This window comes from Trypanosoma grayi (assembly GCF_000691245.1).
Source record: "Trypanosoma grayi strain ANR4 Tgr_153_V1, whole genome shotgun sequence".
NCBI lineage: Eukaryota > Euglenozoa > Kinetoplastea > Trypanosomatida > Trypanosomatidae > Trypanosoma > Trypanosoma grayi.
Genome location: NW_008825772.1, coordinates 1 through 27,288, shown reverse-complemented (window position 1 = coordinate 27,288; position 27,288 = coordinate 1). Strand labels below are relative to the sequence as shown.

The 27,288-nt window shown below is 46.6% G+C and overlaps 5 protein-coding genes across 5 annotated transcripts; all 5 read right to left on the bottom strand.

Moving 5' to 3' along the window:
* Positions 1 to 45: 45 nt before the first annotated feature.
* Positions 46 to 1,752, bottom strand: DQ04_01531040 (putative squalene monooxygenase; the record flags this gene model as incomplete). The annotated part of the gene is made up of 1 exon (XM_009310826.1): positions 46 to 1,752. The coding sequence occupies one exon, from the start codon at positions 1,750 to 1,752 to the stop codon at positions 46 to 48; it is 1,707 nt and encodes a 568-aa protein (XP_009309101.1).
* A 256-nt stretch (positions 1,753 to 2,008) lies between these two features.
* On the bottom strand, positions 2,009 to 3,466 carry DQ04_01531030 (hypothetical protein; the record flags this gene model as incomplete). The annotated part of the gene is made up of 1 exon (XM_009310825.1): positions 2,009 to 3,466. The coding sequence occupies one exon, from the start codon at positions 3,464 to 3,466 to the stop codon at positions 2,009 to 2,011; it is 1,458 nt and encodes a 485-aa protein (XP_009309100.1).
* A 359-nt stretch (positions 3,467 to 3,825) lies between these two features.
* DQ04_01531020 (putative mitochondrial DNA polymerase I protein D) lies at positions 3,826 to 8,703 on the bottom strand (the record flags this gene model as incomplete). Its single annotated transcript, XM_009310824.1, has 1 exon — positions 3,826 to 8,703. One exon carries the CDS (start codon positions 8,701 to 8,703, stop codon positions 3,826 to 3,828), a length of 4,878 nt encoding a protein of 1,625 aa, XP_009309099.1.
* A 2,243-nt stretch (positions 8,704 to 10,946) lies between these two features.
* On the bottom strand, positions 10,947 to 24,914 carry DQ04_01531010 (dynein heavy chain; the record flags this gene model as incomplete). Its single annotated transcript, XM_009310823.1, has 1 exon — positions 10,947 to 24,914. The coding sequence occupies one exon, from the start codon at positions 24,912 to 24,914 to the stop codon at positions 10,947 to 10,949; it is 13,968 nt and encodes a 4,655-aa protein (XP_009309098.1).
* A 268-nt stretch (positions 24,915 to 25,182) lies between these two features.
* On the bottom strand, positions 25,183 to 26,742 carry DQ04_01531000 (chaperonin TCP20; the record flags this gene model as incomplete). The annotated part of the gene is made up of 1 exon (XM_009310822.1): positions 25,183 to 26,742. One exon carries the CDS (start codon positions 26,740 to 26,742, stop codon positions 25,183 to 25,185), a length of 1,560 nt encoding a protein of 519 aa, XP_009309097.1.
* Positions 26,743 to 27,288: the final 546 nt, after the last annotated feature.

Genomic DNA, 27,288 nt, shown 5'->3' with positions numbered 1-27,288 from the left:
ATATATATATATAGAAAAAAAAAACGAAGTGTCTTCTTTCCAGGTCTACAAACCAACAGGCTTCCAGTTTTTCGCGTCGTGGAAAACACGGCAGAAAACAATTTTCACTCTTCGTACCAAAGTTGGGATGAAGCTCGTAGGGTCCATCAGTAACCAGAAAGAAACAAATTCGTAGTACACAAGCGGCACCACCACGAGGATTGATTGGTACAGAATGCAGAATGCATTTGCAAAGCGGAACGGGTTGAACAGGAATGTAACCGCCCTGATGCACTTCGCAAAGAAGTCAGGTTCCTTTCCATCACGGCAACTGTATGGACCGCCGCCTGTGGCAAGATTAAACATGCCGTTTAGCATCACCTGAGAGTAGTGTCGCATCAGATGAATGGGGCTCGGATCCAGACCAGACAGCAGCGCCATAGGGCCAGCCACACAATCGCCGCCAAGAAGAAAGTAATCAAAACACGCAGTACGCAGGGCAGGAATACCGAACACAGCATATAATGCCCACGAGAGAATGTTAATACAACTGCTGTGCAAGCAACGTGTCCGGGTGTAGCCCACAATGACCTTTTGAATTTGATCCTCAATAGAAGCCATCTCTGTTGCATCATCACTCCGCAACTTGGGAATAGCCGCAAGCTTCTCAGAGAGAAGAAGTGCATCATTAAACGCACACGTCATACCGCCACCCGTCAGTGGATGACGCTGATTTGCATGGTCGCCAATACCCACGTAGCCCTTGATAGAAGGAAAGGTTGCAGGGTAACGGGCTACCGGCATGGAGCGAATACCATTTATATTTTTTGCTGCAGAAATGAACTCGAAACGCATCTCAGCAGGGAGACATGGCGCTATTTCTTCAATAAGCCACCTGCTTTGCTCTTCCAAGCTGGGAAGAGTTGGTTTGTTATAATCAACAAGCATGCGGAATTCGTTTGCATCGAGACGGTAAGCCAGAATTGGACCTGTCTTTCCAAAGAGAACAGTGCCATGCTTCTCCACTGGCAGTTGGGCATTACGCACGACAAGAGCGACAAAGTTGGAATGGTACTGCCGCGCAGGGGTGTAATGCTGGTACCTCGCCTTAAATTTGGACGAACCTCCATCGCACATAATGATAAGCGGAGCCGTTGCCACACATCGAACTTTCGCCCTTGCCGCTTGATCATTCTGAGGTGCACCAGTAAATGGTACTTCTGGGGCTTTGTAGTCCACATCGATGGAATACTCCACCCCATAAGCACGCTCGACACAAGATGTTCGCTCAACCAACACCTCGTTTACGGTTGCCTCGAGCATCGTGACATCAGCCGCGCATTTGTGCCAGACATGCTTCCGTAAATTGTTGACAAAGTCGCCAAAATGAAACGAGTAGCCTTGGAAGCCTGCCCTGTAGGGCAGTGCCACTTTCTGTCCGTGCTCGTCGATCACGACGTACCCGTTGCACGGCATACCCACAGATGTGGCGCATCCCTCCATATTCAGACGCTTCAACGCGCCAATCCCAGCGGGTTGCAAAAGCTCCCCAACAATGCGATCAGGCTTTGTGAAGAGATCCCGTTCCAGAAGTAATACCCTTCGCTTCTGATCCGAAAGCGCCTTCGCGATTACTGGCCCAGCGATGCTTCCACCGACAATAATGACGTCATAGTCATATTTGGTGCGGGCAGGTTTGAAGCGAACGCGGGATATCACGTAGTTGAGCGCCACAATGGCTATTACACCGAGTGCAATGGCAATGAACGCCATAATTTCTTTTCTTTTTTGTAATGAAACAACAATATAAAAGCTTTTTAGAATAAACTGAAAGGAAAATAGAATTATATATATATATCACGTTATATCATACACCCTTGGCAGCCAAATATGCTGAACACAAGGAAAAACATGTTAGCACTTTCTTCCTTGCACATGTACCGCACACTGGCAAGGGGCTCAAGCAACAAGGCGTGATCTCTACGATCCTCTCCCCCCCNAAAAAAAAAAAAAACAAGGTACGATAAGGTCAGTGACCGTGTGCAGCTGCCGTGCTAAGCGACGCAGCTACTTGTGCGGCGTGCCGCAACGCAAAGAACCATGTGATGGTCTCGTTTTGCTTCGTGCAGCATAACCGCAGTCTCCTTTGGGAATAATCGGAGCGTCGTTTAAAATAAACAGAAAAGCAACAACTCTCACTTGAGCACAGGGGGGGCTTCGCCTCACCGATACCGCCTTCACCTTCCTTTAGTTCAACGTGCAAGATCTCATTGGCGGTAAGCACTGTCCACCAGTGAAGGCACTTTCCATCAGGTGCCGGCTTTGAGAAGCGCAACACGCCGTTGGTAAACTTGTAGAAGCGGAGCTGCCACGTCACGTCAGGGGTGCAGCTGCGATACATGTGGCCGGCGATAGATGGATATTTGTCTGGTTGTGTGACGACAAGTTGCTTTGGGGAGCGCATCGGTGAAAAGATGGAACAACGTTGGATGTGGGACTGCTCAGCCGCACCATCTTCAACTACAGATGGACTCAGCAGCGCCTTGCCGGTGCCCACCTCAGCATTGCAGTATAGAGGAAATGCATCTTGTGAGCCGATACTCTCCACATATTCCTTTGTTGCGTCGAGAAACGTCGTCGGCACGATGTGAATATCTCTACTTGACGATAAACTGCGTTTTGTGTCGCATAGGTTGCTATCTTCTCTGTCCTCTTCAGTTTCCCATCGAAGGAGCAGTTTCGCAACCCCAGTTGACTGACGCAGTACCACTACAGTTCCATCAAGCACGTTTTTTAGCTCGTCACTCTCTCTCGAGACACTCGATAGACATTGCAATGTACCAGCATTTAGTAATATTGAACTAAAATTAGTATTTTCCTTCAACGTCAAAGAGTGACGATCACTACTCTCCTCCCAGGCCAAATTTAACAGACTGTGTGGGCTGGATCTAGCATCAGAGAGCCGTTCTTCAGAAAATGATTCGTTGCTGTGCGCATGAGGCCTTATAAGACCCACATTTTCGGACAAGCATAGACCAGCATCCGGTTTCCTTGGGGCACGCAGCACAAGATTACTCATCGCCATATACCACTTCCCTTGGTGTGCCGCATACGCCTCCATCTGCGCCAGCATAATATCTCTCCTACCCAGGCTCTCAAACTGCGCCAGAACAAGTTGCTCCATACAATTCAGGTAGCTTCCTCCTCCTCCTTCTTTTAACGGCGACGGCGGCGACTCCCGAGCAGTGGGGACTGGAGGAGGATGTTGAGCGTCCCGCGGACGCCGTTGAGGAATCTCCGCATGCTCCAATGAGCGCTGTATGATGCTATGCAAGTGCGTGAGCCGTTCCCTTGTTTTCTCGGCACGCAAGGACGTGGCGTGTACTGCTGATAAGGGCAACGGCTTCGGAGTCAGACGGCCCATCACCGCCTCGGGACCATCGGCGAGACACCACACGTCAAACTTGTTCTCAGCACTCCTGGTCATCGTCTTCTTGGCTACTGTAAACACAAGAAAAAGAAAACAACAAAAAACAAGGAATACTGTTGGAGAGGAGTACCCCCAGTACACAACTCAATATGGGCGACAAAAGATCCACGCAACACAATAAGAATTTTAGCCATTTTCTTCATGTTTTATTTTACAAAGACTTTTTTTGTTTCTGTCCACATATGTTTTCCCTGTTTTCTTTGGTTTCTATGAAGTGAACTACTCTTTCGGTCTATGACTCGTGGCTTACCAAAGACACAAGGACAAAAACATCAACAGTAGTTAGTGATAATAATAATAATAATAGCAGAACCAAAAGAGAACAATCACCGAGAACTTTGCCGTATCGAACACCGTTACAACATCTCTTCGCGAACAATGGGGCGAAGTGCGCCCATGTTTTCGCCAGCAACAACGTCGCAGGGGAACTCCACTGTGACCTCCATTTCTGGGTAGAGTCGATTGAGGATTTCCCGCACGCTACTCATGATTGTGTCCACCTCGTCGGCGACCTTAAGAAACACATCGTCGTGGCAATCCACCCATACACAGTCATGCACTGTGTTCGTAAGAACTGCCAGTCCGCTGTAGTTGTTATTTCGCAAGAAATGCCTCCAGAGGACACCGAGCATGATCTGCACAACCTCACCCGCAAATCCCTGTACGGGATAATTTTTTAAGTGCGTTGGTGAAAAGTTCGTTGATTTGGCAGACACAGACCTATCGCGGAGCATACCTTCCGGCACATCCGATTCTGTAAAGACGTAGCGGCTACCAGTAATAACGGGAAACATTCCTTTAAAAAACTGATGACCCTTCACATTGCGTGAGCCATCCTGAAGTGAGGCATCAAAGTTGTTAGCCGACAAAGCGACAATGTTGTTGAAAATGTCAACCCCACGATACGTCTCCCGCTCTTTTTCAATTAGCGTGCGCACCTGGTCCTGTGTCAGGCCGGTGCTCTGACTAATCATCTTTACCCCTGCACCATACTGGCGCTGAAACGAAAAAATCTTCGCCTGCTGACGCAACTTTACAAATTCTGGCTCCTTGTTCTTTTTAGCTCTTTGAAGAATCTCAGTGTACTGAAGATCAGGCCGCATCATTGTCACACGCTTGCAGTGGAAATCCACATTGGATCGAAGATCTTCTAGCATCTGGTGGTCGTTCGCGAGAACAGCCAAGGCGACAACCTCCAGTTGTGAGTAATCCGCCTCGATACACATTCCTTTTTCACCATAACGACTAACAAACATTTCTCGAAGTGGTGATTTATCCTCCGTTGGAATGTTCTGGCAGTTGGGATTAGCGCTTGCAAGGCGTCCAGTGTTCGTCTTGTTGTGTATCAGCTCGTGGTGAATGCAGCTGTCAATGCTATGCACAAGGGACACCATTCCTGTACCACCATCTGTGTTCTCGTAGTACGTACCAATGAGTTTCTCCATTGCCCGCAACTCGAGGATCGTTTCAGCCGTCTTATCTCCGTGGGTCTTCTTAAAATAATTGAGTGAATCTTCACCCACCTGAAGCTGCCTTGTCGTTGTACTCCGGAACTTTCGCATCACTTGCTCGGCATCAAGTTGACTCGGCACATACGTAGACAAACGACCACGAATTTGAACCTCCACCACATCGTCGTGTGAGCACTGCACCCCAAAAGCATCGTAAACAGAGGCACACGTCCTGCCCATCATTGTCATCAGGGCCAAACGTCTTCTCTCATTAACAGGAAGAGAGTTGTAATACCCAACAAACGCACGACGTTCACGTAGAAGAATTGGAAGAGTGCTCAGCTTCCTTGCAATATCCTTGTTCTTGGGCTTGACCGACTTTTTCACCACAACTTCAGGCGCAAGTGCATCGTTCTTCAAAGCGGCATCACCAATGTGCAGAAAGATGTCTATGTAATAGTTGCACCACTCCTCCGGCCTCATGGAGGCCTCACGCAGAAGCATATTTCTAAATGCATCTGCTGTTGCAGTTTTTGATTGACCTGGACGTGGGCAGGCCTTAAATGGAAATACAAGTTTTGACTCGTCACAAGAACCACGAGTCTTCCACGCTGCTTCTGTGGCAGCGCCGTACGCGTGACGATAATACGTAAGTGTTGACACTGTATCAGCCACGCTAATCACATAGCGTGGCACCCCATCTACACTAGAGATGGTACCATCATGGGATGCCAAGTACGACTTAATCCCCTCATCCGACTCCAGCAAACGTCTGCAAGAGAATGGCGCATCCCTGGCCAAAATAGTAACGTGTGCATCAACAAAGGCGCTACCATTGGACGCGGAATCACCATCCTCATCGACGGGAAGTAGCATCTCTGTGTACGCATTCACCTGCTGCTCCAAAAAGGAGCGTAACCGCGAAGCCTTATCTGTTTGATCTGCTAATATTGTCAAGGATTCTCCTGTCACTGCGTTCTTCACGAAGAGTTTATCGATGGCGCCAGCTGCAGTTGGCGTCATTGCCACAAACAAAAAAAGGTGGCGCCTGGGGAGCAGATTGACGAGTGCATCAGGTTCGCTGCGCTTATCAAGTTCCACCCTCGACACGGCAACCATCTCGCGGCTTAATGAATCTGTAAGTGATGAACTCTTCCGCAAGCCAGCCTGTTTTACATACGCTTCGTAATATGTCTTGAATATCTTTGTTCCCTTTACCAGGGAGCCACCTGCCATAATTAGACAGTCTGCCGGGCCAATCACATGCACCGGTGGGCGCAGAAACACACCTTTGGGAAAACGGTCTCTAGTATACTCTTCTGCTGGAACAAATAACGTGTGGCGATCAAAGGTTTCCCCAGGCAGAAGTTTACTCTCACGAGCGTTTGTGTTGAGCTTCAGTTTTCCACCAAAAAAGAGGGCGATGAGGTGCTGATTTGACGACCAGTTAAAATACTTTCGGCAGTCTGCCGGAATCTCCTTTGGAATTGCGTTGTCAAGATGTTTCCGAAGCTCCGTAACCTTGCCCATTAGCTCGTTACTCTGCGTTATGGCGAGCTGCACATTTGTCTTGAGACCGTTGTACTCCATTTCGGTTGTGCACAGGAGACCATCCATACGAGCTACGATGATTATAGCCTGCCGTTGTACAAGAGCGCGTTCCGTGTGTTTTTTGAAAATCAGCTCTGTGTTTTCCAGATCACCATGAAGGTACTCTTTCAGTGTAGCATACGGAATTTCGGACGTCTCCTTTCCCTGCGCCCAAGCCTGCTTTACCGCGTCCAACTTTGGGCACTGACCCCCGTACGATTTCGCTACATCCTCCAGACCTGCGCCGCGGCCGAGTTTCACCTCATGACCTGTGAGCAAGTACTCGGCGTACATGGTGTCCCACACTTTTCCACCTCTCTTGAGAAACCGGCACAGCTCTGCATCACGCCATATGTGTAGCAAGTCGAACTTGATGTTGTGTCCCACAATAACGTCGTAGTCGTCGAGGGGGGGTAGAAACAACGAATACATTGATGAGCCCTCCACCAAGTTACATGTGCTAGTTACGCTGTAATCATCATATCGTAACGCGATATTTCGATTGAAATAACGTGTCGGTATAAACACTTTTCCATTGTAGTCGCGAGCACCAGACATCACAACGTAGTTCTCCTTTGTGAATGGATTGGCGACACGTTTGTAGCGGCGCACAGTGGTAGTCTCGAGGTCCAAGACGAGGTAGTGCTTCAATCCCGCCAACGCCTTATTTTCCCGCTCAAGACGTTCTGGGTTCTCATAAATGTTCGAGCGCCACTGCTGTAAACGAAACACAACCTCAGCGTCGTTAATGTTGACGTTATTTAGAAAGGCTGACTGCGTTACGTGTGGAACAGGATTATTACGTTCGGCCTCCTCCAACTTACCCACACGCTCCAGTGCTTTGTGTGCATCCTCTTGCACGGGAATAGTATTCACCGACGACATCAACGTAGGCGAGACACGGTGTAATCGGTCAGAAAAAAGTTTATTGGCGAGGGCTGTGAAGCCTTGTTGCAGCTTCCTGTCGAGTTGTTCTTCGTCTTTTTTGTGTGTGCTCTCCGGAAAACAATTTGCCCGAATTGTCGCCCACGTGGCGCGTGGATCTTTTTCCTCGTCGAGTCCTTCCGCCACTTTTGTTCCCACAAAAAACGGTGCTAAACTCGAGACTTCTGCAACAAAAAAGGGGCAAGACGGTCGACAGCTACGCGCAAAGGCGAGTAGTTGCGCCGACTTAGTCCTCCCTGTAGGAACAAATAGAGAAATTGACGACGTACCCTCACCATAGAGCAAAACGTTCAATGCATTACGTTTTGACGTCTCCTCAGCCAAACTACGAATCATATGAACTGTCTGTGTTCGTTTTTGGGCATCATAGATCGTCACAATCATCGTAAACCCCTCGGCAATGGTTCCCTTGCCAACTCTAACATTGATGTCCACCACAAAGATGTTGACAGCCTTGACGACTCGCCGAACAATTTGATCAATGGGATTCATGACTTTTCGGTTTCCAGTCGTGCCAAATTTTTTATGGACGTTGAAGAGAACACACCAGCAGAGTAGAGCGTCCCGTGACGCACCTGGAAGATCGGCGCATGAGCAAGAAATATACGACCCTGTTATAAAGTCGAACACTGTGGGATCAGTGACTGAAGGTTTGTAGAGCGTCCTTGTCAGCAGAAATGCGGCATGTTCGAGGCTGGAGGGGAGTTCCATGCCACGCACAAATTCCTGCTGATTTTTAAGCGCCGAGAAAGCGATTCCCCAAGCGTCTGGAGCTAACACAATTCTCTTTCGAGACTTCGTCTTCAGGAGGGTGGCAGCATCTTTGAGAGTTGCGGAGCCATCGCTCGGAAACAAAATGCCTGCAATGTACTCATCACCAATACGTTCTTCCATCCAAAACACTGCCTTCCAGAGTGTTTCCTGTTTCATGCATACGAGCTCGTTCGTGGTCGCACAATAGAGAGAGTAATCACCCGTTGTGCCATTACACCCAAACGTGAAAAGAGCGTACTGGGCTCTAGCTAGTAGCACTTTAACGTTGGACTGTCCAATTGCATCAAACGATGGCCTTGCAGAAGTCTGTTGCAACGCGTAGGACGCCGGCGCAGCAGTAGACTCGCCTGGACGATGCAAATTCTGCACGCCAGCAGGCTGCACAATTCCACTCCTCGCTACAAAGAGAGAGGGGCCGTCTCTATTTAGCAGCAGCAACGGCGTAGGCCTCGGTCGGAAGAGCCGCCGCAGCATTAGACTAAGGGAAAACGGAGCCTTTCAAGAGTGCACGCAAGCCAGAGAGTAAAAAAAAAAAGAAACGAATCCGGATCAGTAAATTTATATTTTTGAAGGCAAATAAATAAGCACCAGTGTAACCATCGGGTACCACACACCTCCCATAATGCGATCGCATAGAATTTTAAACCATCAAGCCAGCCCTTTCCGTAGTGGAGTACTGCACCCTCCATCGCACAATATTGAGCCTCATGAGTCAAACAAAAAAAAAAGACCACGCCCGTCACGCACACAAAGAAAACAACCCGATTAACAACTTAAATCGAAGTATCATTAGCCTCCACACTGTTGCCTCATACCTCCATGCGGCAAAACGTCTCCGAATATGCTCCGTGTAACAGAGGAACGCCGCCAGGCGGCTACAAAAGGGGCAGCGCACACGCATGCACACAGAGAAACACAGAAGAAAAAAAAAACGTCATCGACACCCACTACAGCACAGCAAGGCGCGCCACTGCCACACAAATGGCTACGTTTTCCTTATAGGTCAAAACAAGACAGTCGGTATATCCCTCGCCTACCTTTTCACGCCGAGACGACGTCAAGTGGTGTGGGAATGCAGTGCCCAGACTTTCCCATCTAGAAGTGTTGCACCAACACTGCACTTTTCATCACCACCATCATCAAACAGCACTGGTGGTGACACTACACACTGAACATCAAATCCATCGCAGTAGTGGGTGTATGTGTGTGTAGAAGAGCAGGGCCAGCTGGCCCTAATAGAAAGGATGTGTACCCATGCCACATCATGGTAGAGGAGAAAAGAAAAGCAAAAAAACCCACAATGTTCTTGATGTCCGTACGAGCTGCTTTTTGGTTGAAAAGGAAGGAAAAACTACAAGCAGTGGCACTTCTCACGCCTCATTGTGCAACCACAAAAAGTGTGGCACGCTACACAGAGACGCAAACGCATGAATATTGGGATTCGCATGCGCCCCGTCGCCTTGAGAACCCAGAAAGGAAGCAACACATGCTGCAATTCCAACTTCTCTCCCTGAAGCATTATAATCCGTCACGAAGAAACAACTCCTGGACACGGAGTCGCAATCATTCAGCCGTAAGCTAGACCGACCAATTCATCGGTAAGGTCTTAGGGTCCGCAAGCAGGGCAAAACGCGTCGTTGCTGCACAGACATACAGCGTGGGACTCGCAACATAACACACGATTAAACGGATGTTTGTCCTCGTCGGTTAATGTACACGAATCCAGCACCGCAAAGGGCAAAAAAGAAAAAAAGAAAAAACATGCATATCAGAAAAAAAAGCAATGTAAATGTATCACTCATGAAATCTCCGTAATCCTTGTAGCGCATGCCATGGGAGAAAGAGCTCAGGGGTAATTCGGGCACCTTATCCAACGGTGTAATAAGCAGGCCACGTGGAAGACTTTCTGGTCATCTTCAGGGCATAAAAAGAATTTGCCGAGCCTCGGAACGGCGCTGCGGAGTAGCCTCTCACCACCCAGTTGTATTTTTTTTTCGGGGGNGGGGGGGGGGGGGGAGAGGGATGTGCAAGCTTCCAGTGGAACGAATTCAACTCCCCTGGTTTCCCACTCTTTGACAAACCAGGCACTGCACGCAGACGATGGCGACAATCACAAACCCTTCGCGCTGTATCGTCACCGCCTATTGGGGTCAGACTACTCAATAGCAACAGATTGCCCAGGATTCGTCACGAAAAATGGCGTGGCTTACATGCTGAGTGTCATTCTCCTATTTGTCTCCTTGCATTTATATATCCATGTATAGAGCGGTAACTATGGAGCTTCCATCTAAAAGTGCAGAGCACCACGCTAAAGAAAAGTGAGGGGGTAAAACAAAAAAAAAAAACCATTACATCAACTGGATTCAATACAAGGACAGTAACGAATTACACTATGAAACGCACATTACTCCTGACACAGCANAAAAAAAAAAACCATTACATCAACTGGATTCAATACAAGGACAGTAACGAATTACACTATGAAACGCACATTACTCCTGACACAGCACCACCACCTGGTAAAGAATGTGAGGCAGCGATTACTTACATTTGAAGAGAGTCTTGTGTACAATAGCTTCATTTTTTTTTCCTTTTGGATACCTCGTTGCCTATCTTATCTTCGCTGTATACATACCGAAGAGAAACAAAAACTCCATCCACACAGAATCCAGGGGAAAAAAAAAGAAAACTGACGAAGTTTTCTTCCCAAGGCTCTGTTACTCCACAACATCAAGAATAAGACCAACACCAGCAATTGTCCACCTCTTTGCAGGCTGCTTGGTCTTGAGCCAGAAGCCGACAACGAAACCAGGCCCACGCTGCTGAGTCTTGTACACTGGACACTCGTATTGGTCGCGGCGATCAATCTTTGAAAGCGGCAACGAACGCACTGTCATGATTGGCATTTTTGGATAGAGTTCTTTCATCCTGCTAGCCTCAATGCAGGCAGCCCCGGAATCCCAACGGGCGCCTTCCATGGAAAGGCCAGAGACATGGCAACCGTCTCGGGCACTTGTCTCAATCTGATCGGCAGACTTTTTCAACACATCAATCACCAGCGACATTTGATCGAGATCAAAACTGTTGGTGATGGAAGTCGTTTGCATAATAGCCGTGAGGAACGACATTGGATTGAAGAAAAGGGCAATGTTGGTTACCTTTGGGGTCTGAAGCTCACCACTCCAGTTCACCAACTGATCGTTGCGGAAGAGGAAATTTTCCATCCATGACCCCAGCGCACGCAAGGACAAAAAGGAAACCTTTTCCCACACAGCTGGAAGTTTATCAAGAAAGATTTCGTCAAACAACGTCTGCATCGCCGCTGTCATAGAGAGTGCTCCCTTGAGGCCAAGATCCAGCTCTTCAAGCGTTCCTTTCAGAACGCTAGTAAGAAGATTCATGCGTTCGCACTCCTGATAGAACACATGCTGCTGTGGTGTTCGTTCATCCTCAAGACGTTCCGACAAGTCTTGTAGATTATGCGGCTCAGGAAGACGTTCTCGAAGCTCATCAATCTTCTGCTGCACAATATCTTGTGGGCTAAGCATATCTCCTCCAGTGTGCTGTTTTGGCTGTAGCTCATTGATGGTACGGAAGAGCACATCTGCTTGAACAGTACGGTAGTTAATCTCCGCATTCGGATGAAGGCCGAAAAGAAGGGGTGACTCCTGTGGAAAATCTTCGGAGTTCGTCAGCCAATCCATGTACTCGTTGTAAGTCATCGGAGGAGGTACGTCAAGTCCAGGCGCCAGTTGAAGGTGATCGCAGCACTCCGGTACAATAAATGTTCGAAGGTACGCCATACACAATACGCGGTCCCAGTCATCCGTAATGTGACCACCGTACATAATTTCACCAAATACATAGCGTAAGTCTTCCCATGGAACCTTCGGCCGATCCTCAATATAATTTGCTGCCACTTCCATACAAGTAGTCAAGTCACCTGCGTTAAAGGGGTAGACCCTGTTCCATCCCTGGGGGCCAAACTTTTTGCGTTCCACGACCACGGCGTGGAAGAAGCACATGGAAAACATAATGCAGCGGAACTCTGTTGGCTTCGCACTCCGTTCCCACGGCTCATCGCTAAAGTTGGTCATCACACGAATAATATTAGAACGAATTCCAGTTGGCGGTTCAGATGTGAGCTTGATCGAGCGCTGAAGGACTCCAATTGGAATGACGTTGGAAGGCTCGGCGCTCAAGAACACGCGGAAGTCCGGATGTCCCCTTGGGCCTTCAAAGGGAATATCGTCATCACTCATTTCTTCCTCTGCATCTCCTCCTGCTGCGGGTTCAGCAGAACTCGTTTCTCCCTCTGTTCCTCCTGTGGTCGCGTCAAGAGCCTGCGAGACATCTGCTGATAAACCTTCATTCGCACTTTCAGGACCATCTTCATTGTCATCCTTGCTGTTGTCTTTTGAATTCTCTGCAACCTTCTTGGCTGCTGCTCGTTTTTCATCACGCTCTTTCCTCAACTGTGCCACGCGGGTGTAAATCTCAGCGTAGTTGTCGAGTCGTCGTTCCAAGCTTCGGAGCCACTTCTGCACAAGATGAATGTTGTTCAAGAGCGCCCAGCCACCATGCAGGAAGCATTTCTCAAGGGCGCGATCAGCGACGATTTCTTGGCCTTGACCAAGTGAAACATTGTACAAACGCTCATTGTCGTATGTAAAGCCCAGTTTCCGACCTGCCTCCTCCACAGCACGTACAGGATCCACACCAGGTGACAAAATGAAGAAAAGCGGTGTTGTCGTCGTTGACTCCTTGATCGACGCAGAAATATCAACGGCCTGGTCAGATACAAAGAAACGACCAATGCTATCGCATACAAATGTTTCCAAGGCAGCTGTAAGACGATCAGGGCGCAAGCAGCGTAACACCAAAAGACGTTCAAACTGCGACAAGTTTTTCCACTCAGTTGGCATTTTCTCCAACTCAGGCTTTTCTGTCTCAGTCCATTGTCTCCAGCGATTATTCTCTGACATATCGCTTGGCAAAAGACTGAAAGGTGGTGTCGATCCCTCGACGTCGGCAAGAGCTTGTGCTGCAGCCCAGTTCGGTTCAGGACACCACTCCACAACAGTTTCAGGGCGTGGCACGCCCAATTTTTTCTTTCCTCTCAACAAGAAATCCAGCTGTTTAGCGTCAATTTCACCTTTTCGTTGTAGGATTGCGAAAGTCAACAGACTTGACAAAATTAGTTTGTGTCGCTCAAAAAGACCACGAGAGACGTATGCAAATACGGTTTCCATGATAGATTGAAGAACGTTTTCCACCCGTTTCGCAACATCCTTCTTGTCTTCCGGCTGCGCCGCCTTCAGAAGGGCCTTGTTGAACACAACCATAAATGCCTCCAGAGAGTACTGGTACATATGGTCAATCCTCCACAGTTGATCAATCTGGAAAAATAGCAATGAACCACGCACGGCAACTTTGGTATATGTAAGACGACTTTGAGCAATATCTTTCTGAGTGGCTACCGCCTGGGCAAAAGAAATGTTGATTTCTTTTGCCTTCTTTTTTGTGTTTTCAAGGTTTTCGATCAATGCAACATTTTCTAAAATGTCACCTGTGGCATTTGTCAGTTCATACAGGAGACCATCCTCACACTTTTGAAGTTCGATTGTCATAGTATTCATCTGGCGAAGAAGTGTACCCCGCTTTTTCTCAAGGTCTGGACGTTCTTGGTTCACAACGACCGCAAGGAGTTGATCCTCCAAACCAACCTCTGTCACCATAAAGTTGATAAGAGTTGTTTGGGCATTTACCTCGGGGCCATATGAAGGGTTACCAATCTTCGTCTGCAGGAACAAACGGAATTTGAGGTTGTACTCCACTTCCGTCGCACCAAGCTTAATGAACAAACGCCCACCTTTTTTAAAAGTCTGCCGACTCAGAACACCATCTAGCACTGGTTCAATGAATTCACCCACAGACTCAATAAGACAAGGAAGTCCTTCCTCAATACACGACTGAAGAGTGCGTTGCCATGTTTTTTGTGATGTTTGAATCACCTTTAGTCCGTTCTTTTCCTCACGTGTGCGAATCCACTTGATACCCTGAAGTTGGGGGTCAATAAGTAAAGGCCACCGAGTGCAGTTAGTCACAAGGGCACCGTTCTCTGTTGATATTCTGTCTGAAGGAAGACCTTCGTTGTTCCATGAGGCCACTGCTGCTTCTGTTGTAAGGACGTTCATCGTAATATCAAGGTTTTCCGTCATTGGAATACCCAACTCCTTCACCTTGGGTACCCAATCTTCTGTCACAATACGTTCACGGAAAGCCTTTGAAAATGGGCCAATGTATGAAACGAAAGAGGCACCCAGAAGAACATCGCCAACCAAAAGCTCGCTTGCATTCCGGAGCTCTTGAATGGTGTTACCCCAGCGTACACTTTCGTCTGCTAGACCAGTAACGAGACGTTGGGCAAGATCCATCTTTAATTGTGTCTTTTTTGCCTTACGCTCAATGGCATTAGCTGATTCAACTGCTTCGTTGTACTGTGAGATCAGGGCTTCAAGTTTGGCATTAAGATCTGCAACTTTGTCTTGGATTTTCTTCAGCGCCGTTTTACTCTGATGCAAACGCTCTTGGGCTTCAGCAAGTCTTTCTTCTTTGGGTCGTACCTCGCAGCGCACCAAGTGATACTTGTTAATACCAACGGCCCATTTGCACAAGCCTGCCGCAGCAAAGGATTTTGTCTTGATGTTCTCAGGGTCAAAGGCGGGGTTTGTGATGTACATTTGAATCTGATCAATGCACACTTGTGGAATATTATTTACGTCAAACCCCTTTAACTCTGCCAGGAAACGATCAACCTGATTCATCATCTTTTTGCACTCTGCCCATGTTCGGTTCTTTACTGAAGGAATAGCACGCGGATTGGACGTAAGTACCTTCACACATATAGCAACCATTTGTACATCGACTGGGGGTTTACCTAAGTTCTTTAACTCTGAAATGGATGCTTTGTCAAGCGTATCAAGCGCTGCAAGAGCCTCCTCCACCAAAGGTTTCGCCTTCGCTAAATCTTCTGCGCACTGGCTTTCAAATGTCTCTACCTCTGCAACAATTTTGTTTGTTTTTTCCTCTTCTTTTGCTGCAATGGCACTCTGTTCCTCCACAATAGCCTTTTCCCTCCCTACGGTTTCCATTAATGCTGCTGTTTTTTGACGTGCCTCCTCGACTTCTATACTTTCCCTCTGCAAGACATCTTGCAATGCTGCAACCTGGACACCAGCTTCCTTGATTTTATCTATACCACTCACCAAACGGTGCGTCCTATCATTAAGGTTATCACGTTTCTTGGTAAGAAGCTCCTTGTAGAAGGCAATAAGTTCCAAAAATGACTTCGGTGTCGTGTACGCACGTCGCTTTTCATGAAGGTAATACTCCTCACAAGTCTCAGTAACCTTCTCTTGGCAAGATGCCATGAAATCAGCGATGTTCTTCGTCATTTTCGGTCCACCCAGCTCAATTTCTGATAAGAACCGCTTTGCAACCGATTTAAGAGCCTGCTCTGGCCAACGTAAGAACCAATCTATAACAGTAGTATTGGCAAGGGCAGGGAACTGACGGCACCACTTAGCGAAGTTTTTACTGACTGGAGAGAAACACAGAATAATATGAAGGTTTGACCTCACCTTGTTGATGAAGTAATCCCAACAGACATCCGGGTTTGAATAATCCGTAAAGCCAGAAGCCTTAACTTCATTGGTGATCGAACCTATTATGCCATCACGCTCGTCCTGGTTGAAAAGTTCGGGAACATTGCCACTGGCAAGCATATCGTTGAGGTAGACCAGCATATCCTGAGACACAACTTGAGTATCGGTGATGATAAAGGCGAATGGGTACCCCTTCAGACCACACTTGCGATATAACTCTTGCATGTCAGTACGGAATTCTGTAATACCGTAGCTGCTCGTCACAAGGATTTGGAAGACATCATGCCCATTGATAAATGATGCAAGACGAGCAAGGGACTGTTTACCAGAACCGCCAACACCAACAAGCAAGGCGTTACCACGTGGATTAGACGTGATACGTGAAATGCGACATAAGTGTTCAACTGCCTGATTAAATAAAACGAGGTCCATTCGAGCATAGTTATCATTGTATTCTTCAAGTTTCTTTATAAGGAATGACTGCGCGTTATCAACGGTCACTTCCTCGTAAACATTCTCCTCACCCTCTGGAGTGGTATGGAAAGGTCCCCACAATAATGGTTCTTGGATCAGTTCCTTCGGGTTGATATCGCTAAAACCAGCACGGCTTATCACCTCCAGAAAAACAGCATCGAAGCGGTTCATATCATCTGCCTCTGCCATTCGGTCACGGAACGTTCGATTGCATTCATGAACCCAAAGGCGTGCAAACTGCATTGGCGTGGTATGGAGTTTGGGGTGAGCTTTGCAAAGTCCCTGGAAAATGTTAAACATCTCGCGCATATTCCACTGATAGTGAAACTTAACGGCAGTGGGGAAAAACTGCTTGGATACCAAATAGTGTAATTCAATGGTAGCGTTGGTAATAAGGGTTGTCATTGCGTCCCGGATGTCGCGTTGGAACTTCTTAGTATGCGCCTGTAGAATCTGTCCATATATACTCACCAAATCCGCTCGTTCCGGCATATTCGTAGAGAAGACAGCGAAGTGGCGCAAGAGACGATCCAATACTGTAAAAGTACCAGATTTTGGGTTCATCGCACCAACGTAACGTAGGTCCACAACTTCTTTTTGAATGATCTTCACACGATCATACCAGAAACCGTAGTTAACATGCTGCTGAAGAAGTGCAATAGCCTCTTGCGTTCCGTATTTATCAGGTGCAGGCATGTTCATGTCGTCAAGGAAGAACACAAGTTTCTTTCGGTTGAAAGGACCGTATGTACGACCGGAACGTTTCTCCAGTGATTGTTCCATCACAGTCTGAAGTCCACTGGAAGAAGTACGTGCGTTGAATGATATAACACGGAACAAAACATGTTCATTGTCCAGAGATCTTAATTTGGACATGATCAAATTTGTTTTACCGGTACCAGCTGTTCCAACAAGCATGACAGATTTCGCGTTATCTACTAACAGACTCATAAGATGTGACATGCGTACACTGTCCGCAGTTTGCACTGAGACAGAGGAGAGCTGTTTATCAGGGTCCGGAATGTATGGCTGAACAAGATCACTCCATGGTTTCCACTCGTACTGATACACACCATTATCGTCCTTGTTCTTATCAATGTAGAAGTCAAATACGGATCCGGTGTCACTAATTTTCATATTCGGGAATTCTTTTTTCCATTGATTTGAAAAGTTCATTCTTGCATCTATTCGTCCATCAGAGCCCGGCAAAGGTCCACCAAAGGCCCAAATAACTGCAAAAACGAAATACTTTTCATACACCTCAAAGTGGTTCGGATGCTTCGTTAGTTCTTCTTGCGACAGCTGTGCGAATATACCTTCCACAATAAAGCAAATGGTCTGCACTACATTGATATCCATAAGAGAGACAATAGGCTTCATGCTACGTTTCCAAAACTCGAATACGAAGGGAACGTATTTGTCGAAAAGACTATCAAGTATCGTGCCTTCACGTTTGTCTCGGGTGGCAATCCACTTGTCTTTAAAAGGGCCCCAACCCAGATCACTCTCATTGATAAAGACGACGCCAGCACGGGAAACTGTAGCTGGTGATGCGTTACGCAAATGAGACACCTCGAATATCATTCGCATAGAGTCTGTCAAAGGAATACGTTCGTTCGACACTAATGTTAGCATCTTGTTATCATCCATCACAGTATTCATTGATTCAATCCACTCTGCATCGATGATACCGTCCAGAACAATCCACTTCATGTTCTGTCTCTTTTTTGACTCTAATGCGTACTCACGGAATATGCAAGATATGATACCATCTCGCCACTCCTTATTGGGGGTAAAGTATCCGTACAATTCGTTAGAGGTAATAGCCTTTGGATTCAGACAAGATGACACCGCCTTAGCCTTCCACTCATCCTTGTGCAATTTGGTAAGTGCACCTTGCAAACACTTCCAGCATTCCGTTTTACCACATCCAGCGGCTCCCAAAACAAAAACAGAGTGACGAACATGCAATAGCTCTTCGTACTGGACACATTTTAGAATAAAGATGTCATTCTCACCAGGGAGATTACCCTTCTCCCGGCATACTTCCTTACAAGCGGCGACAAGTTCGGGCTTGTCCTTCTTTGGAACCTCTAAATTTGGGAATAGGGAACGAATAAGTCCCATGAACACGTATACATCATCCTTGCTAAGTTTTGCCATGTTGGTATCACGCAACGCACGCATGAGTACATTACGCTCCGGAATGTCTGGGTCACCTCGCTTCAGGGCACCAGCAATATACAGAACAGATTTTACTGCACGGAGACCCCAATCGTAATGGTCTTGAGGAGAAAGAAGCTCCTTGTTTAATCTGTAGAGTGTCACAAACTTGAGCGCAAGATCCTTAGCATCTCCAAAACCTTCAGCAGCCAACATAATTTCACAGATGTTCTTGAGATCGGGGACAACCATAGCGCAGGGGCGGAATAACGACTTGATGTTCTCGGGGAGTTCAGTACGACCAGCATAACCAGGATTCATGGTAATCCACATACCAACAGACGTAATAAGAGATATCTCTTCATCCATAAAACGGAACCTTTGTTTTTGCTCCTTAAGAGCATTCAAGATGGACCCAACTTGCGTCGCAACGACAGACAGCACCTCAATAGAAATACGGTTGAACTCATCAAAGCAACCCCAAGATCCAGACATTGCGAGTCCCTTGAAAATCTGGCCCAGCGTAATGTAATTCATTTGATCAGAGCAATTGAACACGTAGCATGCAATACCCATATTTCTCGCCAGGTCCTTGGTTGTTTCAGTTTTGCCAGTTCCTGCAGGTCCAGCAGGCGCTCCTCCCTTTTTCAGGCGAAGAGCTTGAGTAAGTGTAATGTAGCAGCGGTCTGTCAATTTGGTAATAACAAGACAACCACAAAGACCAATGTACTCGTATCCATTAATAAATTCAGCATCGGCAATTCGGATTTCATTTCCCTTTGCTTCATCCCAGTAATAGCGCAATTGTGACTGCCAACTGAAAGCATCCACGGCGTCAACACGTTCATCCACCATAGCCTGTACAATATCACGATTATGGACATCAATGGTAATAAGATGCACAAGCATTTTCCGCTCATTGGACGTACGATCAATTAGAACCTCCTTGATAAGACTATCAAGTTGAGACTTCTGATTTTTCAAAAGATCTTTCATACCCATGTCATTACCCTCCTCAATTTGAATAAATGCCTGGTGAACTTCAGTTGTAAACCAGATACGTGAAGCAACAATAATTGCCTGGCAAGGATACTGATAAATCCATTCATTTCGTGGTTTCTCAATATAACTCGCATTTGCCTCCCTGATTTGTTTCTTTACAGCCTTCTTCATAGCGCCAATGAGACCATCAAGCCACAGTTCAACTGGGCCATCACACGTATAATCCTCCGCAAGACTCACCTTCTCACCCTGCACAGAGATCATTTCATATGTGTCTTTTGGTCCAGCCCCAGAGTTGGGATTGTTTGCAAACGAAAATGTATCCACAGCGTCAATAATCTTGCTCATATGAACCATCACTGCACGAGGCTCAGATCCCTTCGAAAGAATATCAATCAAGTCCGTTGCAGATACAAAGAAGAATCGTGGAAATATTTTGCGCTTCGTCTCCAAGTAGTCTGCCAGAGCCTTTTCACATTGAGCAAGAATATCTTGAATATAGTTCAATGTTTGGTCCAGTTCCTCGTTTCGCTCCAATTCATTCTTCAAGGTATCACTGCAGATAACTTCAATAACATTGGTGTACTTGTGTGCCTTGCTCATCAGAATCCGAAATACTCGATCCGCCTCAGCGAAATTTTTGGCATCTTGAGGAAGTTGTTCCTTAATGTCCGCGGAGCGAACAAAAATAGGAAACAGATTCATCCATTGTCGTTGTATTTCCATCCATTTCCCAGTACAAGTGTCAACAGTCCCAAGATTTTTCTGCCAGTGAATTACTTTTTCATAAAAGTATTCCACAAAACGATCTGAAAGCATAGAGGAAAGTGCATTGTTGTCATTCTCCAGCTGCTCCACAACGTCATCCACCGAACCCAGCAAGTAGGTGTCGAGACCTTCATCTTTTGTGTACGTAAAGGTCATCTTCTCCCAAATATCAATGATTTTGTTGAGATTTGTCTCAATCCGCAGTTCCTTATCCGCCTTTTCAACAATGTTTGCCACTTCATCAGAGAACTTGTGAAGACCAAGAGAAAACAGCTTCTCCAGGGTAAAGTCACTCGCCTCAGGGTCGATACTACCGGGTTGTTTGGTTGCTGTCACCAGAAATTGCCAGTGCCGAGGACGCATAGATGGGGAACTTAACGATTGACACAGCGGCAAGGAGGTTCGCATGTTACGCACCTGCTCATCCACACCCTTGAAACAATCCCACGACTTCACCTTCATCGGCTGTTGCTGAAGTTGCTTGGAAAGTTTTTTGGACTCATCTTCAAACAACGAAACATCGGCATTCTTAAAAGTCGACTTCATCCAGTCACTGAACTGTGACATGACGTGCTCGTTTAAGTCCCATACCTGTTTCAACATCATCAAATCATGGCGACATTCACGGATTTCTTTAAATTGTGCGGGGGTTAAGTCGAAAAGTTCCTGTAGGTTTTGGAGTTCTTTTGCTTCGTGCTCAATTTCCATGAAGTGGAGGTAAACCTCGTCCATTTCATCATAAACAATACTGCGATCAATGGCGTAGCTAAACAAACGTTTCTGTCGGAATGTTTGGGCCTCTTGCCGGAGTTTTTCTTCAAAAAGTAAAACTTCCTCCTTTACTTTCTCGGCCTCTCTGTCTTGCACAATGGAATTTTGTGCCCGTACATTTAAAGCCTTCTTGTTAAGAGCAACCCATTGCTCCGGAGCAGGCTTCCGTAATTCATCCAATTTCTCAATCTTCGCCAACTCCACTTCCAAGGCGGATGAGGTGTTTGCGTGGCTCTTCAACATACGAATAGCAGCTTTAATAGGTGCAAACATACCCCCAGCTTCTCTCTCTTCTTCACTACCCATAACCTCCTGATTTTTTCTGCGGCAATCTCTAATCCAACGCATGACACACTTAAGTGATTCAACATTGCCGTCAAGCACTTCAACATCAAGTCCTTTATCAGCATCATTCATGAACGCATATAGATTCTCCAGATCTGTTGAAATCTTGTTCATCAAAAAGTCAGAGTACATATCCTTCCACTTCTTACAAATATCACGCAATGCCGCACGAAGAGGTTTCACATCAATTGAAACGAAACTCTCTATGCGTCTTTCCTCAGCACTATTGATTCTCGCGCCAATACGCTCATAGTCCGTGATAGCTCGGTTAAATTCCTGCAAACTGACACCAAAATACTCCTTTGAAGTTTGTGGAGCTTCCTTTGATAAGTCCTCTTCAGTGTAGCTGGTGCGTCGATTAATGATCTTGTCCTTTTCTAAAAATGCTGTGAACGCCTTCTTTCGATCAGTTTCCCACAAATGCTTGAATTCATCAAAGTTACGACGATACTCTTCACACGCCTCAAAGTTTTGAGTCAACAAAACATCAATTTCCCCCTTCAATCGCTTTACTTCTTCATTATTTCCCACTTCAGTGGTGTAGTTCCGACCACTAACAAGGGGATCAATAAGATCTGCACCAGCTTCAATACTCAACATGGCGTTGGACAAGAGCTTTCGTACTGACGCATCCCCTTCTAGGACACCTTGAATGTATGGCTCATACCGCGAGCACGGCTGGGTGTCCGCTGTTGGCCTAGTAAGGCACAATCTCACCTCAACTAACGGTATACCTTCGTTTTCGGTGATCCATTCGGCATCTACCTGGTTTCGTATGCAAGTAAGTGAGTAAATGACAGCATCGCTTATTGCCTTCTTGACAACTCCATCAACGTACCTTACATACTTCTCCCATGCCTCACTATCCTCAGTAATACGAGGGGATCCTTCACTATCCTTTAGTCGGTTAACGGCTTCAAAGCTCTCCTCGAGAAGTTTGTGGATATGTTTCCCTCGCACAGCTATGTCACGGTGACGATTTTTGGAGTGTTCTTCAAGACATTTTTTCAACTCATGTTCCGTCATAGTCTTCGCACCTTCAGTGCGGTTAAGAGGCAGAAGCTTGTCATTTTTGCGGTATTCCTCCAGAGAGTCCACCATGTGCTGAACGTTTGCATGAAATGTCGTAACAACACGATCAATAGCATTCACCTTTTGTAAAGCTACTTCAATAAAGGAGTCGACTTCATTTCCATCGTGCCAACGCACCTCGGTCATCCCTTGCGTTATTGTATGCTCAAAGGCATCTAGTTCTGCCTGTATAAGAGGGCGTTCATCCTCCTGACGTAAGGAGCTCATGAAATTATTGTAGGTTGAGCACACATAGTCAAGTTTCATTGTCTGCGAACGGTATGTTTCACGCTTCTCAAATACAGCCTGAACATCGGTAGGGACGTCAAGTTTCTGACGGTCACGAGTATCAAAAGAATTCATAACCTCCAAATAGTAAACCTCCCTAAGAGTTTTCACAAGGGCAGGGTCAAAATTGACCTTCAGGTTGTTGCCGCGGCCCATTTCCAAGAGGGGCAACTTCAACTTTTCCACACTGATCGAGCCAACATCAGCACACCAAGCTTCGTACTTCTGTCTAATAGTCTCCTCCAGATTTCCCTTGAGTTTCTCATACAACTCCATCGTCTCTTTTCCGGATTCACTTTCGAGAACCGCGGGTGAAAGTTCACTGACACGGGTATGAGACTCATTAATACGATCAAGCAAAGCATTGCATCGTACAACAGCTGCCGCAAGAGGTGGAATGTTTGGATAGAACCCCGCTGAATCGCCTTGGTAAAAAGCTTCCTGTGCTGTAAGAAGATCTTGATGGAAACAATCCAAAACAGCCTTCTGTTTTTTGGACCACTCCTGTTGGACGGCAGCACGATCGGTGAAACCATCAAATGTGTCCACTGCTTTGAAAACTTCTGAAATAGCCTTTGCGTCATCGACGGTTGTTACAAGAATAGCACTGAGACGACGTTCAAGTTCTCGAATCTTTGCTCGGAAAATGGAATAGTCGGAATCAAATCGGGTTTCATCAACGTCTAACAAATTGTACTCAACACCAAAGAACTTAAGATGTGCCTCATCAAATTCGGTCTTAATTTCTTCAGCTTCTTTTGTGTGCAACAAACTTTCTGCGCCTCCAACTTTTATATTTTCCATTTTGTCAAACAGCACAGCGGTTTCCATAATATCCAAAAGATCGTGACAACGCTCCAGAAACACATCAAGCCTGGAGAAGAAAGCTGCATTTTGAAATTTCCAAGGGCGTGCCACAGTAGATACATATGATTTATAATGGAAGTATGATGCCTTAAATTGACCACAAATGGCTAGAGTCTCTCCCAGTCGGGTAATCGCATCTTTTTTTTCAAAACCCTTTGCAAACTCTTCAACGTTCACATGCTCAGCTGCCATACCAATGAGATCATTGCACATTTCACGAAGAAGAACAACCAACCGTGTAGAAGTATTGTAGAAACCTGATTGAGTCCATAGGAGATACAAATAATGAAAGAGCCGCTTGAAGGTTCCACTTGTAGCCAATTGTGTAAACTCTATGTGCCCAGAGAAGGAGGGACACATGGCTTCAAATTCCGGTTCAATCGGTTTAAGAAACCTGTAGTTGTCCCTCGCTTCTGTCGCGGCTTCTTTGAGCTCATTCATGAGCTGCGAAAACGGGGCATAGTAGCTGCTCTCAGCTTTCTTCAGAATCACAAGAATCTTTAGAGCCTTAACAGAGTAAAGCTGTTCATCAAGGTTCGCTAGATTGTCTGCTTTACTCTTCCAAAAGGCAATTTCGTCTAGCGGCCCGGGAAGAGATCCCTTTCCTGCAGAACCCTCTGTCATTTCACCTGGAGACGACTCAATAGCTGAACGGATCTGGGCAGTCCAAGCTATGATGGTGCTCTCCAATTGATAGAGGAACTCCGCATCAAAAGGGCCATCACTGACTCTTGAAGGCAACTGCACCGGTGGCATGGGAAGGAGAGTTTTCCCTTGACTGAGACCCAGGGTCACCAGCATCTGCGCCAGCAAACCATTTGTATCATCCATGAGTTCAGCGACGGCAACATCTGGAACCTGGCTGACGTTTCGCTTCTCACGCTTAATAAGCTGAGCATAAACGTTTCGAGTCATAGCATTAAGGCCAGATAGTGCATCAGGACATAAGTCACCAAACACTACGGTTCCCTTCATGTGCTGATCGTCGCTGACCCTCTCACGTTTTGTCTTTGTGAAATAGATTCCTTTCTTTTTCAGTTCATCCGGTGGTTCAATCCGGGCAGCAAGCATCCCACTGGACAACTGGTATACATACAGATGACGGGCATCCGCTGTGTCAAGAAATTCATTGATCTGACCACGACTCTCCTCGTTGTCGATGAGCTTTCTGGTGTCCACCGGTTTTGCCTTCAAAGCTGCAATAATGCGCTGCTCAAGCCATTGCACCCGCTTGTCAACGGGTGCCTCCTCCTTTTCCCCCTTGGCCATCTTTCTCTAGGCTTCAACGAAACTAGCAACAAATCCAAAAAAAAGATGAAAAAAAAAAGGATGCATTTTACAACATTCTTTCAAATATGAACATTTTTCACCCTCTTACATTCCAGAATCTGGGTAAAACGCAACGAACCATTTTTAAATCACTGATTCGTTGACAATCTATATTACCATTAATCCTTGCCGATTTTTCATATTCCTTGTTTTTTTTTGTGATTAAAAAAAAAAAATTGAAAAAATTTTTTAGAAATAGATCTGTGCTCTATTGTGGTGGCGGCCCACCCGCCCCACGGCGACCCGCCTTCATAATTTCATCCACCAAGAGCAGTTGGGCTGTGATATCACCCGTCGTTTCTAAAATGCTCTTCTTCACGATTACATTATCCAGTATACCAGCTGCAACGGGGTCCACTACACCTCCTGTGTCGAGACGAAGGCCTACAGAGCGGTTCTGTTCCCGTGCTGTCCGGCTCGCCTCTTGAAGAGTAATAAGGCATTGCTGAACATCAAGGCCAGAGTTCTCCGCAAGTGTTTTGGGGGTTATAAGCATGGCGTCAGCGTAGGCACGCACCCCAATTTTCTGTTTACCTGTGAGAGTATCAGCATAACGGTACAGATGATCGTGCAAAGCGACCTCAAATGCACCGGCGCCTGGTATGACACCACCATTCTCATATGCGTTCTTGACTGATCGAAGACCATCGCGGATGGCATCCTTTATCTGGGCAATTGTATGATCGTTTGGCCCCTTCACAACAAGAGTACAGCTCTGGCCCTTAATTACATCCTCCACAAAGGTGTATTTGTCATCCCCAAGTGTGTACTCCTGAACTCGGCCAGCCTCTCCAAGCACCTCAGGTGTGAGATTTTCAGTCGTGTTCACAGCCTCGCCTCCGCAAGCTAAAACAAGTCGTTCCATGTTGCGACGCTTGGCTCGGCGGAGAGCCAATATGCCCTCTTTAGACAGCATCTCTAGTGCGATGCCGTCGATGCCCTTCTGGTTGATAACAACAAAAGACCGTTTGTTTTCCTTTGTGCAGACTTGCTTCTTAAGAGCAATAATGTCCCGAACGCGATCGTCGGTCACTTTTCGCTCTGCAGCAACCATACGTTCCTTCTCCGCAGGGTCCTTAAAGTAAAATCCTGTATTGAGCTCGCTTCGTTCATACTCCAGGGAAACATTGCAAGTCAAGATGTACGCATTCTCCAGATACTTTGGCATATCGTCGTTGCGGCCTCCATGATCCAAAACAACACCATTGACAAAACTCGTGTCAGAACTCAGCCGATGTTTCATGTGCATAATCTCAACCATGTGCAGATCAATCTCTTTTCCGTCCTTGGGAGCAATCGCAAGGACAGCATCAACAACAGCTTCCGCAAGTTGCTCCGACATATTCAACCCCACTTTTGTGGAAAGGACTGAGCGCGCCACATTTGTCAGAAACTCCCGTTGCTCCTCTGCAGGAATCCTTAAAATGCTCTGTTCGAGGAACTTCAATGCCTCACAACGAGCGAGACGGAAGCCCTCCGTCAGGATACGGGGATGTAGACCATCCTGAATGTACCGCTCACTTTGACGCATCATCTCACCAATGACCAGGACGGTACTCGTGGTGCCATCTCCAGTGATATCATCAATAGCGGTAGCTGCGCGGGCTATCAACGCCGCAGTAGGGTGCTGAATCTGCATTTCCCCTAGAAGCGTATTACCATCCTTTGTTATCTTAATCAGTCCGGCGCCAGAAACAAGCATCTTCATTGTCCCTCTGGGGCCCAAATTTGTTTTTAGAACCTCCTGCAAGCCTCGTGCAGCCACCATGTTTATCTCAAGGGCGCTAGCTTTCCGTGCCTGCCTTCCCCCTGGGTTGATATACGCCAAGTTTGTCGACATGGTTCTTTTTTTCTTCTTTCTTCTGTGGGTGTGTGTGTGTATTTATCTTTTTTTTTTTGCGAGGTTTTAAAAATCTTTACGGCGTATTTTTAAAAAAGCAGGAAGAAAAAAGCCCACTTTGATTCGTCACGGGCAATTTGCTGAACATCTGCGGGTCACATCAGTGCCGGTGAAGGCCACACTTCAAAAAAAAAAAGGAAAAATAGTTCAAAAACTCTTGAAATAAAACAGAGCCAGAGTAGTAGTGAACTTACCACGTGGGGTCCTTGTTGCCGGTCTTCTTCTTGTCGTTCAGCTCAAAGTGCTTCGTGCGCTTGAGAACGTTCTGAATGATGGACTTGCAGCTCGAGCATTGAAGCTTCAAAACAATCTTCTTGGTGGTCTTCGCCTTTTTGTGGAAAATGGGCTTCGTCTGACCACCATAACCAGACTGCTTGCGGTCGTAGCGCCTCTTACCGCGCGCGTAGAGACGCG